General features: G+C 40.7%; 1 protein-coding gene across 4 annotated transcripts; it reads right to left on the minus strand.

Moving 5' to 3' along the window:
* Positions 1-304: 304 nt before the first annotated feature.
* Positions 305-16,912, minus strand: bicra (BRD4 interacting chromatin remodeling complex associated protein). 4 transcript variants are annotated; one of them, XM_017465835.3, is made up of 15 exons: positions 16,823-16,912; positions 14,868-14,913; positions 14,740-14,785; positions 13,633-13,698; positions 11,345-13,369; positions 10,919-11,056; positions 7,510-8,133; positions 7,136-7,316; positions 6,950-7,047; positions 6,721-6,849; positions 6,557-6,606; positions 6,197-6,345; positions 5,924-6,018; positions 5,724-5,826; positions 305-3,359 (listed from the first exon to the last, which is right to left on the minus strand). In XM_017465835.3, exons 2-15 carry the CDS (start codon positions 14,906-14,908, stop codon positions 1,690-1,692), a joined length of 5,415 nt encoding a protein of 1,804 aa, XP_017321324.2. In that variant the 5' UTR covers positions 14,909-14,913; positions 16,823-16,912; the 3' UTR covers positions 305-1,689. The 4 variants fall into 4 exon arrangements, with proteins under 4 accessions (XP_017321324.2, XP_017321323.2, XP_017321325.2 ...); XM_017465834.3 differs by having other exon boundaries at positions 10,871-11,056; XM_017465836.3 differs by lacking the exon at positions 13,633-13,698 and having other exon boundaries at positions 10,871-11,056.
* Between the last annotated feature and the right edge of the window lie 218 nt (positions 16,913-17,130).

Consider the following 17,130-nt stretch of genomic DNA (forward strand, 5'->3'; position numbering starts at 1 on the left):
TTTGTGTGTGTTGCATTTTACAAAAAGGCCCATAGCTTTTGCAAGTTGTGCAAAGTTTAAACAAGGCCATTTTTCATCAGTCAAGAGCTGCAAATGAGTCTTGAAGCTACTGAAAATTAGGTTTTTTTGGCCCAGCCCATCACAACCCATGACACTAGTCAGAACTAAATTTAGCAAAAAGTCGCCACCATGTGGCTAAACAAGGAGAACTTGTAACCATTTTAAAATATTCAAATAAGAGTACTTGCTTCTCCTCAGTAACAGTGTAAGTTTGGAAATATCAATGATAAACATACAAATGCATTATTCTTTCATAAAAGAAGCAAAGTTTAATTTACAGTTTTACTAAATGTACAGTTTCCTTTTTTTTAAAAAAAAGTGTCATTATACACAATAAATACAATACAAAATTAATTTGTAGTACTATACTTCAAATTCTTAGTTCTTTTTTTCTCCTTTAGATTAGTCTTCTTATCCTCATAATTAAGCTGTGTTTGCATTTGAATTGTCCAGAGGGTTTTGAAGGAGTCTACATTATGTGTACATAAAATACATAAATAAATTAATAGGATGTCTTTACAGCCACTTAAATGTCAGTGATAGAGTAACAGTTGTACATAATCACAATAGTGTGGATTCTTCTCTGCTTGATGATGATGATGATGAACATAGTGGATATGGTTCCTAGGACTGAGAACCATTAAAAAAATTGTTTCAAATATTGGTGATTACACCTGTGTAATCCTTGAGATATCACCTGATTGCTGTGTCTGTACCCAGTAGTAATCTATCCTGATTCAGCTAATCATAGTCAATAGAAGCAGTGGAAATTTAGAGCCAAGTAAAAATAATAATAATAATAATAATAATAAAAAAAAAAAGCAAAACAAAACCAGGACTCTTACAGAGGGTGGATTTTCCGGTAGAGAGTTGGGTAGCACTGGTGTTGCCCTTTATCAGGTCACTTAATTTTCTTGGAAAAACTGTAGAGGCATTTTTGAAGTTTGGAATCCAAAAAAATACACTGAGTCTACAGGTATTTGTTACATAATGTGCTTCAAATGATGGTATAATGTAAGGTCAAATCTCTGTTTTAAAAAAAAAAAAGTTATGTTTTATGAATGGGTCTTTTTTAATCACAGTACTGACCACATGGGTTTTGCTAAAACCCAAATGAAGAACAATTCTAAAAGGCAAGATTTTAGTGCTGGGTCAGCTTCTATATTATTGTAATTCATGAATTGGACCTCAATTTAAATTCCAAAAACTTTTAAACTATTAAAGAATAAAATCAAACCATAAAGGCAGAATTCTACTGTGGTAATGGTAATTAATCAAGGGCCATACATAAATATGAAATTAAATGGACAGATTAAGAAACCTTCCTCACATTTTGTTATTACTAATGAAGAGTTAATGTCAGTATTTAAGTGAGCCCTGTTAAGAATGAACAAGAACTGTCCTGAAACTTCCCACAAAAGAACACACACAAAAAAATGTCATGGCATGTCAAAGTGCACTTCATGCTTTTGAAAGTACACCTAAAGGGCCTTACATTACACCTAGAGAAAAGTATTATTCAGTAGCCATCCATAGACAAGCAAGGCAAACACAGCTAAACAGAGTAAAATGATTTTCCTGCTTTGGCCTCACTCATGCCTTTCAGTATCTCTCAACTAAAAGGGGCTGTTATCTACTATGTGTCTGTGACACCAGATTTCCATTCTGTCCTCGGCCCCCTAACTGTGGGTGCTGTGAAATGGAGGATGAAGATGGAGAGGAAGCAGAAGAGACAGAGTGTCTATACAATGATGTTGATGAAGATGCTGTGCCCTGACGATGGTGGGTTTGGTGCTGGTTGGTTAAGTTTCCAGCATAGACTCTGTCCACGGCTCCACGGGTCGGTGGGCCCTGCTGCAGATTCAGTATGCTGTCTATAGCACACTGCAGATGTTCGTTCAGCGAGTTGTCCAGTGGAGGGCTACCACTCGAGAAGCTGGCATTGTCCATGTCTGGGGAATCAGACTTAGATCGTTTTGCAGGAAGTGATGAGTCTCTCGCCCAGGATGTTTCACCAAGAGATGGAGGGCCTGGTGCATGCTGGTCCATCCGAAATGTGCCCACTGCCCACTCACGGTTTTTACTCATCTGCCCCATGACCCTCCCCATGTGGTCCCCTGTATTACCATCCTCCTCATCCTCTTTATCAGAGGATTGCTGCTGCTGTTGATAGGCATTTTTAATTCCATGGTAGAATTCATGCTCTACAGATGCCAGACCCTGTGACCCTGGGTCAGTTAGAGTGTGAGGGGGCTTACAGACACCTTGCTGCTCCAACTTCACACTGGCAATAACAGTCCTCTCCACTGGAGGAGAAGATGCAGGTGCTGCTGGTGGAATGGGTCCCATGTTGCCCCCTCCTGGCACTCCCGGTCGGTGATGAGGGCTGATATTTTTGCGGTACGTCTTGCGTAGTGGGAGCCGGCAGGTGGTCAACTGAGGTGCTGAAGTGGAGGTAGGGTTCAGTTTGGCCCCAGACACCTCATAGTGTTCTAGAGTGCCATTTACTTGGGCTGAAGAGGTGCAGGAGGATAAGGATGAGGACAAGCCATGAGAGACTGAAGGAGGGGGGGCAGTTGAGGAAGTTGTAGTTCCAGACCCTGCGTGTGTCGTTGCTGCACTGAAAGTGATGGAGCATGTGGAATTACTGGAGGAGGGTGAAGTCCGTTGAACTATGGACAGTTGGGTTACAGGTGGTCTTGTTTTAGAGGGTGGCTCAGGGACTTGTGGTAGTGGAGTGTGCTGTGGCTGCAAATGAACTGGGTCTAATGCAGTGTTGTGAACCACTTTGCTGAACCCTGCCTCTTGCTTAATCTTCAACTTCAAGCCAATCCGCTGGCGTGCCTCATAGGTCTTGATGGGAGGCTTGCTAGTCCGCTGAGGAAGTGCATCATCATCATCATCATCATCATCATCTGCAGAATGAATAGAAGATGAGGTGGGTCCAAAACAGCGCTCAGAGCTCAGCCCTGTGGCTTTTGCACAAGGCCGTACCACTGACGCAGGCATGGAGGTGCAGCTAGTAGACCACGATACCAGCGCTCCCCCTCCTCCTTGTTTTATCACTAGTTTGGTAGGGGGAAAGGAAACAGGAACAGAGTTAGCAGTGGCAGCAACAGTCACTAAGGTAGAAGCAGGGGCTGGTATGCCAGCTACATGGGCTGTTGCTACAGCAGATTTAACAGAGCTCAGTTCCACTGTTGCAGGCCCGGTTTTAATAGAGCTCAGTTCCACTGCTGCAGGTCTCACACCACTGTCTGCAACCCTGCTCACCATACACGAGCTGGCCACAAACTCCTCTGTAGAGAAATAGCAAGAACGTTGAATAAATAACACACTGGGTCTAAGGCTTTAATATTTGATCAAGACTATATTCTCTACGTTGCACTACATTCTAATTGTTACAGCAGGGATGTCCAACACCAGTTACTGAATCTCAAAATTTAAGCTGTGGTCCATTCTGAAGCAATCACAACTGCCCTAATCTGAAGGCTACACTTTTAGAATGTACCTCAACTTTTCAAAGCCAAAGCTAGAAAACTAATGTAAACAGCAAAGAAGTATCCCTATTTTTTTGACATGAAGACAGTAAGCACTGAACACTTTTACCAGTTTAATTTTATAATTGTAAAGGAGGCTAACTTACAAATGCAAGTAAAAAGAAAAAATCTCAAAGTATTGGAACAGCAAGGCCAATTCCTTTTTTTTTTGCTATATACTGATGACATTTAGGGTTTGAGATCAAAAGATAAATATTAGATGATAGATTAGAATTTCAGCTTTCATTTCCTGATATATACATCTAGATGTGTTAAACAACTTGGAACATGGCACCTTTGATAGCAGAGCACCCAACTTTAGGTGAGAAAAAGTATTGGATACTACATAACATTATATATATAAATGGCAAATGGCGCACTTATATAGCGCTTTTACCCAAAGCGCTTTACACTGTGTCTCATACACCCATTCACTCACACACACACACACACACACACACACACACACACACACACACACACACACACACACACACACACACACAAACCAATGGTAAACCAATGGTAGCAGAGATGCCATGTCAGGCACTAACTTGCCATCGGGAGCAACATGGGGTTCAGTGTCACTGAAGGACACTTCGGCACGTGGGCCGGGAATCGAACCGCCAACCCTACGATTGGTGGAGAACCCGCTCTACCACCTGAGCCATATCCCTTTCTTGTAAAAACTGCATCAAGCTGTTGAAGCACTGAAATCACCAAACTGTTGCATTCTTCTTTTATGATGTTGTTCCAGGCTTATAGCACAGTTTCTTTTAATTGTTGTTTGTTTTGGGTGTGTCTCCCTTCAGTCTCCTCTTCAGGATGTGAAATGCTTCTCAATTGGGTTAAGATCTGATGACTGACTTGTTCAGTCTAAAACCTTCCACGTTTCCCCCTGATGAAGTCCTTTGTTCTGTTGGTAGTACTTTTTGGGTCATTGTCTTGCTGCATGATGAACTGGCAGACAGAATGTTTCTGTTGAATTCTGAATTCATTCTGCTGCTACCGTCATGATTTCCGTCATCAATAAAGATTTGTGAGCCCACTTTACAAGCAGCCATGCAAGCCCAAACCATGACACTCCCTCCACCATGCTTGACTCATGAGCTTGTATGTTTTGGATCATGAGCAGACCCATTCTTTCTCCACACTTTGTCCTTTCCATCACTTTGGTAGAGGTTAATCTTGGTTCCGAAACTTTTGTGGCTCATCTCTGTATTTCTTTGTGAATTCTAATCTGGCTTTCTGGTTCTAACTGCTGATGAGAGGTTTGCATCTTGTGGCATGGCTTCTACATTTTCAGCTCTCAAAGTCTTCTTTGAATGGTTCATTGTGATACCATCACCCCTGCCCTGTGGAAGTTGTTGATGATGTCACTGACTGCTGTTTTTGGATTTTTTTTCACAGCTCTCACAATGTTTCTGTCATGGACTGCTGCTGTTTTCCTGGCCGACCTGTTAAATATCTGGTTGTTGGAACACCAATGGTTTCTTTCTTTTTCAGGAAACTCCAAATTGTTGCATTGGCTATGCCCAATGCTTACGCAATGGCACTGATCTATGTTCCTTCTTTTCTCACCTTCAAAATAGCTCACATTTCTCTAAAAGTCATCTCTCTGGTCTTCATGTTGGTTCATCCTTTTTACCAACAAATGCAGTATTCACAGACGAAACCAAGGGCTCAAAACAAGAGTAGACATTCAAAGCTATTAATTGTTTAAACAATCAATGTAACAGGGCACACCAGGACAACAAGAAACACCTGTCAGTCACATGTTCCAATATGTTTGATCACTTGAGAAATGGCTAAGTTTAAACAGACGGTACCATGTTTAAGTTCTTTAACATCCAGACATAAATATCAGGAAATGAAAGCTGAAATTCTGATCTCATATTCCTCTTTTGATCTCAAACCCAAATGTTTTCAAAAATAAAAGAACTGGCCTTGTCGTTCCAATACTTTTGAAGGGGAATGTTCATCACAGCGCTTACATGGAACATCAGTAGTATTTTGTTATTCCTTGTACTTACAATTTATTGTGTAAACAAAGTACTTTAATTTGACCTCTATTTAAAAGTAATTTTTCTCAAGACATAAGTCCAGAATTAAATTTGACTTTACCTGGCTTCTCCTTGGCAAGTATCCTGTCTTGGTTTAGGGCAATCTTTTCCTCCTGGATAAACATCCTATCAATCATCACCATCTCTGCAGACGGACCCAGCCTCTGCTCAAAACAACACAAGAAGCACCAACACAAGGTCATGGATGAGAGAAGTTATGGGTGGGATGGGTAGAGTAGTAAGTCCTGCATGTGCTCATACCCTTGATTCTTCGAACAGCAGGTGACGATACTTATCCAGCATAGCTTGTGTGCGCTTCAGAAGTTGGTTAGAGACATTTTCAAACTCATCATCCACTGACGGGAGAGCCAAAAAGGAAGTTTTACACAATCAGTAGTGAAGACACTAATGTACCCAAATCACATTCACACTTCAAACTGTTAAACTTACAAAATGTTGAGGCTGTATTAACGTACTTGTTTAATTAACCTGATATTCCATATGCTCTGTCATATACAGGCGTAAGTGCTTTACCTTTGCGGTAGTCTTGAGAGGAGGGAGCCATGCCCTGGTACACGTGGTAGGGCAACAGCCGGCAGAGTGTGTCCTCAAAAGAGTGGAAAGGTGAGCTGTAGTCTGGATGCAGTACAGAAGCCTGAAGCTTCCTCAGCTGTTCTAATATCCTACACACACACACACCCCCCTTTAGTACATAGTGTAGACAAACCTATGACCTTATTGTATTGGATGAACCAATACAGTACTTCTGAACCAGAAACACTGGATTATATTACTGGATCAAATTTTCGTTTCTGAACTAATGTTAAAAAATGGATAATGCATGTCTTGTTCACTTCTTGTACAAAAATAAAAAGCCACACAAATGGTGCGTACCGTGCTTCTTTGCTTGGCTCCACACTTAAAGGCCTTTTTAAAGCTGAAGTCTGTGGAAGGTCATAGAAAACTTAAAACATGCAGTACATTATTAATAAATGCATCCACATGCCACAGTGTAGTGAGGTATATCACAGTAAGCAATATGTGTATACAACACTTGCCTGGGTTTGAACAGTAGCTGATGGCTGTAGGGTAGTCATCTGTGAAAGTCCACTGTTCAGAACCTGAATCTGTAACCCTGCTTTACCTAATGTCAGCCCTCCAACTGCACTTATAACCCCAGGCTTTGCCTGCAGATAATGCAACATTGGGTTAAAAATTGAATTATTAAATATACATAAAGAAAACCTAAATCAGTAAATAGTTGAATAGGTTGCTAGTGATTCAGACCTGAACAGACTGAGAAAGATTTAGAGGGGGTTTTCCTTGATTAACTGTTATTCCACTTGGCCCTGAAGTTCCAGGAAATACCTGGGTGTCATTTGAACCTGGAGTATAGACAACACAGGTATAAAAAAAGAGAATTCTATGAGCAATGTTAAATAACCTCACAGAGTACCAAAAGCGAGGGCTCACTTGAAACTGAGGACTTGATGAACACAGACTTCTGTTGCAACAGAGATGTGACAGATGCACTGACTGTGCTGCTGGCTGAGGTGTTCACCATTGGGGTTGTAGGCTGGTCAGGCAGTTTGCTAAACTGACTGCCCTGAGGCTGAAGTTGTTGTTTTGCCTGAAGTAGTATGTTTTGCTGTACCTATAATAATAAACACAGAAAAAGATTGGCTTGAGCACAGGCTCTGTACTGCAATACATTTCTAGAAAACAAAGATTCCTTCAAGCACCCCTGAGTAACATGTTTTCCCCCACTACGAGTGTAGCTGTCATATATAAACTTCAAAATGTTGTGAAATTTCTGTAGGCTGCATTAAGATTTCACAAAAGCTTGCCTGGTTGAGCTTTTCCAGTAGCTGCTTCTGTTGCAGTGAAGGCTGGGTGATGGATGACATTGTCTGTAGTTGAGCATTAATCAGCTGTAAGTGGTGCTGCTGTTCGGCAGTCAGGCCTGGTATCTGCTGTTTCAACACTGCCCCAGCCGTGGCACACACTGTCGGTGTCACAAAATGAAACTGTGATGAAGGAGCCTGGGGAGGCTTTGGGGAGCCGGAAGAGGTGGGCAACTGTTCATGCTGGAGGACCACAGGCTGAGGAAGAACCTGTGGAATCTGCACTTGAATCGGCTGAGGCTGTGTCTGCTGCTGTGGAGCTTGGGCAACTGCCTGAGATGGTTGTGGAGAACCACCTATCGAATTGTGTATTATAAAAAGTGGCGGTATAGAGGAAGGTGTGCATGCCCGAGAAGGTGCCTGGGATTGAGATGATGGTTGTGCCTGGGGCTGAGAGGGAGGTTGGGACTGTGGAGGGTGAGGGGACTGGATCTGAATAAGGGGAGAAGCCTGGGACGGCTGCGGGCTGTCTGATAGAGTCGGCGTCACACTGTGAGTGGCCACAGACTGAGAAGGTGAGGCGCTTTGGATCTTTAAAGCTTGCTGCTGATGTGCTGATGATGAAACCTGGAGGTTAGGAAATGAGAGGGCAAGAAGATATTAATGAATTATTTTGTACTTAAAAGAAACTTGTATCTAAACTGACAAACACTGAAATTCATATTCAAAATCATGGCAGCATTAAACAAGCAGCAAAGTAGGATGGCAAGGAGATATACAAGAGATTTGTTTTGAATTATTACAATGAAAAACAAAAATTCCTTATCTTTACAGAGACCATACAAAGTGTGCAACATTTCTAACAGACATGGTTTGTTTATTATATTTCACGTAGTAAGTGAAATATACTTCAAAGTAACACAAAAATCTGTGCACAGAATCAAAGCAGTCCAAAATGTGTGCAGCAATGTCATAGTTTAATAAGACTAGTTAAGCTAGATGCGTTTAATTTTGGCTTGTTAAGATTAATGATAAGGAAATATCTATGAGAATATAGTTTTAATGAGGTAGAGAGAAAGAATTTAAATCCACATATTTTCAAGTATCTTGTGATTTAATTTAAAAGTCCTTATCAAATTCCTCTTTTACTTTATATTGCTACATTCATTTCATGTTAATAACAAAATACATTATATTATTGAAAAAAAGAATAAACAAAAAATATTTGTTACAGCCTCTCTCTTTTCCAAGACACATTCAAGTTGACTAATCAATTATTTGTCGATTAATTTATATGAATAATCAACTATTAAAATATTTGTTTTGTGCAGTACTCCTCCAAAGACATTCACTCATCGTCAGTAGCCACTTTATCCTGGTCAGAAGGATGCGGTGGATCTGAAGCCTATCACTGGATGCATACACAATGGTTGTCAGTTACTATGAAACATACATTCTCACCAGCATGTTTTTAGGAAGTCGAAAGGGGCATTAATTCTGCCCTGAGGTAACCCACATGGGTACAGGGAGAACATGCAAAACTCCATGCAGACAGTAACTTGAACCAGGTACTGTGGTACCACCCTTATTTCAAGACATTTTCCCAAAATTATATACACCACAAAAATGGCCATTAATTCCAAGTTTCATCTACTATCCCTGCTAATAGTTTCTTAGCTGACTAGCTATTTAGGACTTTTATGAGAAGTTGCAGAGAAGCTCCTAGTGCATATTACATTATTTTTATGGGAATTAAAAACACTACACCACTACATCCATAAAATTATAGACACAAGGACATTTGGACAAGTAAAACATCACATTACTGAAGAACAACACCAACACATCATGCTGTCATTACCTCACATAGCACAGAATCTAATAAATAGTGGACCATGAAAATTAGCAGGGAAGGAAGGAAAAGCAATAAATTAACAAAATTATAATGCAGACCAGAATCAGACTGGCATAGCAACTGAAAGGAGAACGCAATGCTAAGAGGAAAGGCATGGCAGAATGTGAGGTCCAGCAAAAAGGTGTGCGCGCATGTGTGCGCATGCGTGCGCGGAGAGGGAGCAGTTTCACTGAATTACAAGGTGTTCCAATAGAGCTGAACAGTCAGGTTTTGGAAGTAAAATGTACCCCAAAAATTTCATAGCTAATCTGATTATTAGCAATAACATGTAAACTGGTTAAGAATGACGGAGATTGTTAAATTATAATTGTTGCTCCTGTAGAATTCATTGGCCGGTCTAGTTTCAACATTTTTAAAAAAAAATAAAATATATATTTAATTTAGAAGTGCTGGTGAGGCACTTAAAGTGAGGCCCATTAATTAGAGATACTGATGCTGTAACCATGGAAATGGTAACTACAGCATGTATTGGTGTCTCTCACGTTCTCTCTCTAGAACACATATAACAGGATATGTGCTTGATTAGTATGGAATGCCATTTTAGTCAAAACTAACTAAATAAATATGCCTATGATTTAAAAAAAATACAGCAATACATATATAAATGTGTCTACTCTTTTACAATTACATTGTTACACTTCAGTTCCTTCTTTCTATTTTATAACAGCCCCCCCCAAAAAAAAGAAAAAAATATTACATTTATTTCATAATGACAACTATATTTCAAAACACCACAATAATTTAATTCTGTTTTCAATTCAGCTCAAATGGGGCTGAAGCTATTCAGTGAATGGCTAATTCTTTGCTGTCAATTATTTGGAGAGAGGGTAGCAGCCTAGCACTATTGAATTCACACTCTCCACTTATGCCAGTTATGCTGTTACACTGAATCTGAATGCTGTTACAAAATCTCTGAGACTGAGCTGGTTTAGTGTTTCCCCAGTCCATAAATCAGCATAAATATTCTTAATTCTTCATATATGCCAGGCTAAAACAACAAAAAATTAAGAATAATGACACTAGAACAAGATATGATGCAATGTGTTACTTGTACACAAAACTACAATATGTACTGTATTTATGAAAAACTCACGTATTTACAAAAACACTACCTTTGGATAAATTACAGTTTAGTCATGTCTTCTGCCAATGCTTAATGTGATCCATAGTTTATGCCTTTGTAAGTCAATAGTATAGTCTTGTACTCCTATGTTCCAAAAATATTTTTTGCTTTGAAAAAATTGTCATAAGGTGATTCAAAACATAGCTGTTTGATTTTGTTTCAATGCACCAAACTATATTTTAAGATGTCTACAAAAAAAATGAATAGGAAATTTACTTCCTGAACCAAGGCCGTTGAAAAAAAATGGTCAATCACTGTTCAGCTCTATATGCAGCAGTGCCAGCAACAAGTGGGTGGGGCTTAGTGCAGAGCACAAGCTCATCTACCTTGTTAACCAATGCTGCCATGTCAGCAGGGCCAAGGGTAGGACTCACATTCTCCCCTGGGCGAGTTTCAGTTAATGGGCCATCATGGGCTGTAGGGGCGGAACCAGAGCTGCCACCGGTGACGATAACAGATGCAGGTACACCCACAGAGGCAGGTGGCTCTTTCCCTGCTTGATGCTGCTGATCCTGACATGAGCACATTTATCAGGTCAGGAAGGGAGAAGTAAAACAGTAATCCAAACTAGGGAACGTTCAGCAGGGCTCTACATTGAAAAAAGTTTCAATTATACCAGACCTACATAAATCTCAGTAGATCTGCATGTCTGCATGGATGCTACATTGTGCATTAAATCTGACTAGGGGACATGGCTCTGGTATCAAGTCTATAAAGGTTTTACTGCTACAGATAGTTTGTTAGATAATACACATATTTTAAATACAACAAACAGAAAATATCATCAAGAGCACACCAACCTGCTGCAGGAACATCTGCACAGGCTCCTGGCTAAGGATAATGCTGGAGCTTGGAGGAGTGAACAACACCTTTCCTGGACTATGCTGGACCTGGGAGGCCAAGCCAACTGTGCTCACCGAGGTTGTAGATGTAGTTAATGTGGAAGATGGAGATGTAGAGGAGGGAATCAACATAGTGGCTGAAACTGAAGGACCTGTCTGGACAGTAAGGATAGAGGGTTGGGGATGGCTTTGGGATGCTTGCTCAGTGGAGGTACCCAGTTCAGTTATGCTCTCACTTGGTTGGCACTGGGGAATGGCTGCTACTCCAGTGCTGCTGTTTCCAGTAACACCACCAGCCTGCTGCTGAAGGGTTGGCTGCAAACTGACAGCTGGGCTGAGGCCCTCTATTGACAAGGAACTCTGTATAGGCATGCCTTGTATAACAGTTTGAACATGTCCTGTAACTGAATGAGCTTTATTCTGTGACTGGGCTAGAGAAACAGGCATCTGGAACAGTGTGGGGTGGCCCATCTGACCTGGTTGAAGCTGTATGGGTCCAGAAAGAATGTGGGCAGCACCAGGATGACCTTGAGGGGCCAATACCTGCCCTAGATTTATATTTTGATTTGTTGCCAAGATTTGATTGGCAGCGATAATTTGTCCACCTGGCCCGGAACTGGTAATAATATGTCCGCCAGTTTGCTGGGCCAGGATTTGACCTCCAGTCTGAAGCTGAGGCAAGAGGAATTGATGATTCTGCCCTTGTAAGACAGCCTGGGAAGGAATGACAATGCTACCCTGCTGATTTAGCAAGTGAACACTAAGAGGCTTGCCTGATGTAGGATTGCTATGTTGCTTAAACAGGGCTTGGGAGAATTGTGTCCCCTGTGTGGTGGTCTGTGTACTCAGAACTACATTTGAACTTGGCTTGCCAGTGAGGAAGGCTACATTCTGAGCTGTAGATGCTGGGACTTGCTGCACCCCAAGAGCTTTATTGGCATCATTTTGCAATGTATGTGAGGCTGGCATTTGCGGCTGTTGTTTGAATGATTTGGGTTGGATGCTGCTCCCTTGGGGAGGTTTAGGCTGTATTGGAGTTGGTGTCCGCTGGATGATAACATTCTGCATGACTTGGTTTTGAGTCTGAGACTGAGTTCCTGTATTTAAAGGACCACGAGCAAATCCCAGTATACCACTTGGAGCAGCCATTGTGGTACCACTGCTGTTGGTGTTAGTGCTGCTGACACAAATAGCTGGGCCATTCAATGATGGAGACCCTAGAGTGGCCTTGCCTCCCTGAATCAACAGTCCCCCTCCAGAGCTAAGCACAGAACCTCCAAGACCGGCCTGGGCCCCAGCACTTGTGGTATCAAGTCCAGGCTGGTGCAGAGGATAGCCGCCCATGGTTTTGGTCAGGATGTGTTGCCCTGATGGATTGATAGTCATTACAGTGGATTGACCCACAACCTGAATCTGTCCAATGCCCAGATGTCCAGACTGGCTTCCATTTGGTAGAGTCTGAAGGCTTGAAATGGGTTGAAGGGTCACATTTCCAAGTCCAACTTGCTGCATAAATGGCTGGACATTGATGGCTTTGTTCATGACCTGGGGCTGAAGCTGCATCCCTTGATGTGCCAGAACTGAGCCAAGCATGTCGGTGGCTGCACTGGAAGGTGTGGTAGGGGTGCCCTGGCCAGGAAAGATTTGTGTAGTTCCTGCAATGCCCACCCCTGGCATACCAGCATCCGGTAGCGGTTGGACCACCTGTGTCAGACTAGTTAGCCCAAATGAGCTGAGGTCAAGCTCACCCTCTGCTTCTTGAAGGCTCTGCTCTGTGATATTGGCTTCTGCCAGACTCTGCTGCAGAATATCACAAGGTTCATGATTTGACCCAACACCATTGCCTTCATTATCTCCTTCTTCCGGCGAGGCCCCAAGGATGTCATCGTCTTCTAGAAAGTCCAAATCAACACTGACCCGGGGAAGCCCAGATGGCTCACTTGTCGACAGCTGAGATGGTGGTTGGATTTCAGGAACATGCTCCTAGAAGAAACAGAAAAAGCTTTTTTTTTTTTTTTTTTTTTTTTTTTACATGCAGACACTAGATCATGTTGTTAAGGGAAAAGCAAACAAAAGGTTTGAATGGCTACGAGATGGTATGCCTCCAGTGGCCTAGTTATACCTATCGATTCACCACTGATGGCTGCTGGCATGTTTGAATCTGATCTGATGGGTGGGGCTGGAGAAGGCATGATACGTAAAAGAACAGACAGAGAAGGTGGGGAAAAAGAGGGGAATATACTTACCCCAGTACTGGAGAAGAACGAGCTGGACGGGTCACTTGAGCCATCCAAAAGATCATCAGTGTCCAGCTACAGACAAGCATACCCAGAACAGGACAGACCACCACACCACAGACAAGGGCACAAAGGGACAGGTAGAAAATGCAGAAAGACAAAGAAGCCAAAGTGGAAAAGCAAAGGAGAAGCATAGTGAGGACAGTGTCCAGACCCACCAAAGCACAAAACGTACAACCATAAGTTAGCAACAAGACAGTTGGGAAAGGAAGGGTAAACAGGATGCAAATGATAGGAAACATTAGATTAGTATGTCAATATTGTGAATTAATAGAAGAGAAAATATAAGGGTGAAATTCTATGCAATCTTATTCTAAAGAAGATAAAGAAACAGAAACAATCACCTGGAGAGGAGCTGAAGTAGAAGGGAAAATTTAGGCTAATGTGTTGCACATATTTTTTGAGAGTTTGTGTGATAGTTGAAAGCTACTTTTTCAAAGCTGTGTTTTATGGTATTTTCACAACAATTAACCCATTTGCTTAATCAGAGCATTACTGATACGTTTGGTTTCAATTTGGTTTAATTCCACTGTACATTACTAAATTAACTTAATGAATCAAAAAGCAAAAAAACATTGGATGAGACCTGTGTGAGAAGTTGGGACTGAAGATGTTGACGACCAATTAATCAGAAATACAGCAATGGGTAAAGGTAGACAAACAAGTGCATGTAGAAACTGCTGATTATAATTATGATTATTAATATAATTTATAATAGGTCCATATTATAAATAACTACTATAATTATAAGTCCCCACTTTTAAACATTTTGGGTATCAGAATTAGCATTTATTCTTTTTTGTTCAACCATAAATACACAGCATGTTTGGTTCATTTCCTTCAATTCAGGGTTGAATCAATCACTCACAGCAATTGAACTGTGCTAGAGTTTGCATGGGAGCTGCCTGAGAGCACCTTGTTAACCGCATGAGGATTAAGTGCACCAGGGTTTGATTTAAACTTTAAGATTAAATGGTACATATGTGAAAGTACCCTTAATGGTCCAGTTTTGTAATGTCACCTGGTTAACTAGTACTGTTATAGATTAGTACTCACCTGTGTTTCTGATCCATGAAGAAAGTCATTGAGAGCTTGTGGGTCACTGTAAATCAAGGACAACCACTCAAATTCAATTCAAATTCCATTCAGAAGGTGGTATATTATATTAAGAATTGTACACTTACCAAATTACATCTAGCAAGCACCTGCCATCTTCATCATCCATGTCAACTAAAAAAAACAACAAATAACCATATATATATATAAAATTATAAACAACAGCGCGCACACACACACACACATATATATATATATATATATATATATATATATATATATATATATATATACACACACACACACAACTGTGCAAAATTCTGACACCCTTTTTTTTAGTACAAATTTTGTTATAGAGTTGTACTTTATTACTTCTACATTATCGAGCCAGTACAAAAAATATGTCCGATTTCCAAACATTACTTTTCCAGCACAAAATTAAATGTGTTACACAAAAATATGTTTGTATGTCAGTAAAGAAAGCAGCATATTATGTAAGACACCACTTTTCAGGCAAAAAACATAACAAAGGCTGCCAGGATTTGCTGCAAAAATAAGAAGCGAATGCAAAAGTCAAAATCTCCAGAAGAACTGTGACTGGTTCTGCAAGCTCAATAAAACTTACAGCTCATTGCCTTATAAAATTGCACCAACTGTACCTGAAACTACTACTAATTTTTTTTAAAGCAAGAGTCGTCACACCAAATATCGACTTTGTTTCATTTTTCTGTTTACTGCTCTTTACAGTACTTTTTTTATGTATATATTTTTTAAATGCTATTTGCATTTCTTTGCATGTGCCTAAGACTATTGCACAGTATCATTATAGTGAGAACACAATAAAAATCAAAGGTTGTGCTTGATGTACTGTATATACATATTCTTTGTGTATTTCCAAAAATATAAAGACACTATACCTTGGTTAAAACAACAACTACAACTCTTCTAGCGCTACTAAGCCTGTCTACACAAAACTCAAAACTACGTTGAAAGTAACATTTCCGCAAGGAAAGCAATTGTCGTCTTTTAGGAACACATTCTGTCAAATTAATATTAATAATAATAATAGTCATGCAGTCTGATGGTAAAAAGTCAAATGCAACTAAGGCTAAATTCCTTGTGCAGACTAACGGGCGGGCTGGGGGTTGTTCCACAATCGTTCAAAACAAACGAGAAATATCCCACTCTTATACACAGGAAAAACAACCACACGGTGAGTGTAAATAAACTGAGTCACCCTAACAAACTAATTTAATAATGGTAACGGCAGCAACCTGTTTCAGTCCCAACCACTTATGATATCTTTAAATGCAATCGATCAAAACTACAAAAAGAAGATGAGGTAGGCGGGGACCCGACCTTGCTAGTTCAAGAATAACGTGCAGACAGCAGCCTATCAGACCGGTTATATTCAACGGAGACCACAGTTGTGATCCCTTTCACTCATAAAAGAGCATCCCACATAGAGGAAAGAGCAAAGCAATACATGAATGGAGACTCTGGACCTCTAGGATACGGCGGTTGTACTTAGCTTTGCACAACTACAACTTGTCCAAAATACCTACTGGTACAGTCCAATTCCTTCCGTTTGTGACCATTTAAAGGGTTTGCTAATCTCTTCAATCGTGTACTTCCATACTTGCTAAAAAGCCACACAGATCGTTTTCTGTAATTTCACTTAGCTGAACCTAGCTAGCTGACTAGCAGTAAATTTGCGTTAACTGCTTTAGGCGCAGTACAAATAATCCTTACAATAATTGAATATCATTACAAGGTATATGTTATACACCACCGTTCCACAAAAACACGGTGTGTATCTTGTGTTTAGCTATCAATATAAACAACTGCGTAGCCTAGTATCTTTATCCTTGCTAAATGTGAGTTTATGTTGGAATAGTCTTGGACCAGAGGGTATGCTTGGGAATTCGCTGTAAAATTAATCTATTCGCCTACTCATGCAGGAATTCATCTCTATGAACATGGTAGAGGTGAAGTTTGTGACTCACGTGCAGACTGCAAACGTTGCAGCTTTACAGTAATTATTCAGATTTATTGAGAAATTGCTATATTGTAACAAACTCACCCGAGATGATAGAGGTACAAGCAGCGCGGGGTCTCCAGAACAGCCCTGCACGGGCTCCGCCTCAGGACCCAATCACAGAGCCCAGAAACAGGAAAAGGTGCCCAGCGCATTTGCCTGATTGATAAACTTGTGAGTGACTTTAGTAATGATGAATCATTCTACCTTCATACCAGCGTTCCCAACTTTGGCTTCCTAGCTGGAGTGAGATTTAGGAATCAAATTACCTTTTTTTGCTGTGCGGAAATGAGAATTAGGGGGTAAAATGTGCGTAACGTCATACAGCACTATTTTCCGTTTGACTGTTTCTA

The sequence above is a fragment of the Ictalurus punctatus genome, chromosome 4, assembly GCF_001660625.3.
Source record: "Ictalurus punctatus breed USDA103 chromosome 4, Coco_2.0, whole genome shotgun sequence".
In the NCBI taxonomy this organism is placed as follows: domain Eukaryota; kingdom Metazoa; phylum Chordata; class Actinopteri; order Siluriformes; family Ictaluridae; genus Ictalurus; species Ictalurus punctatus.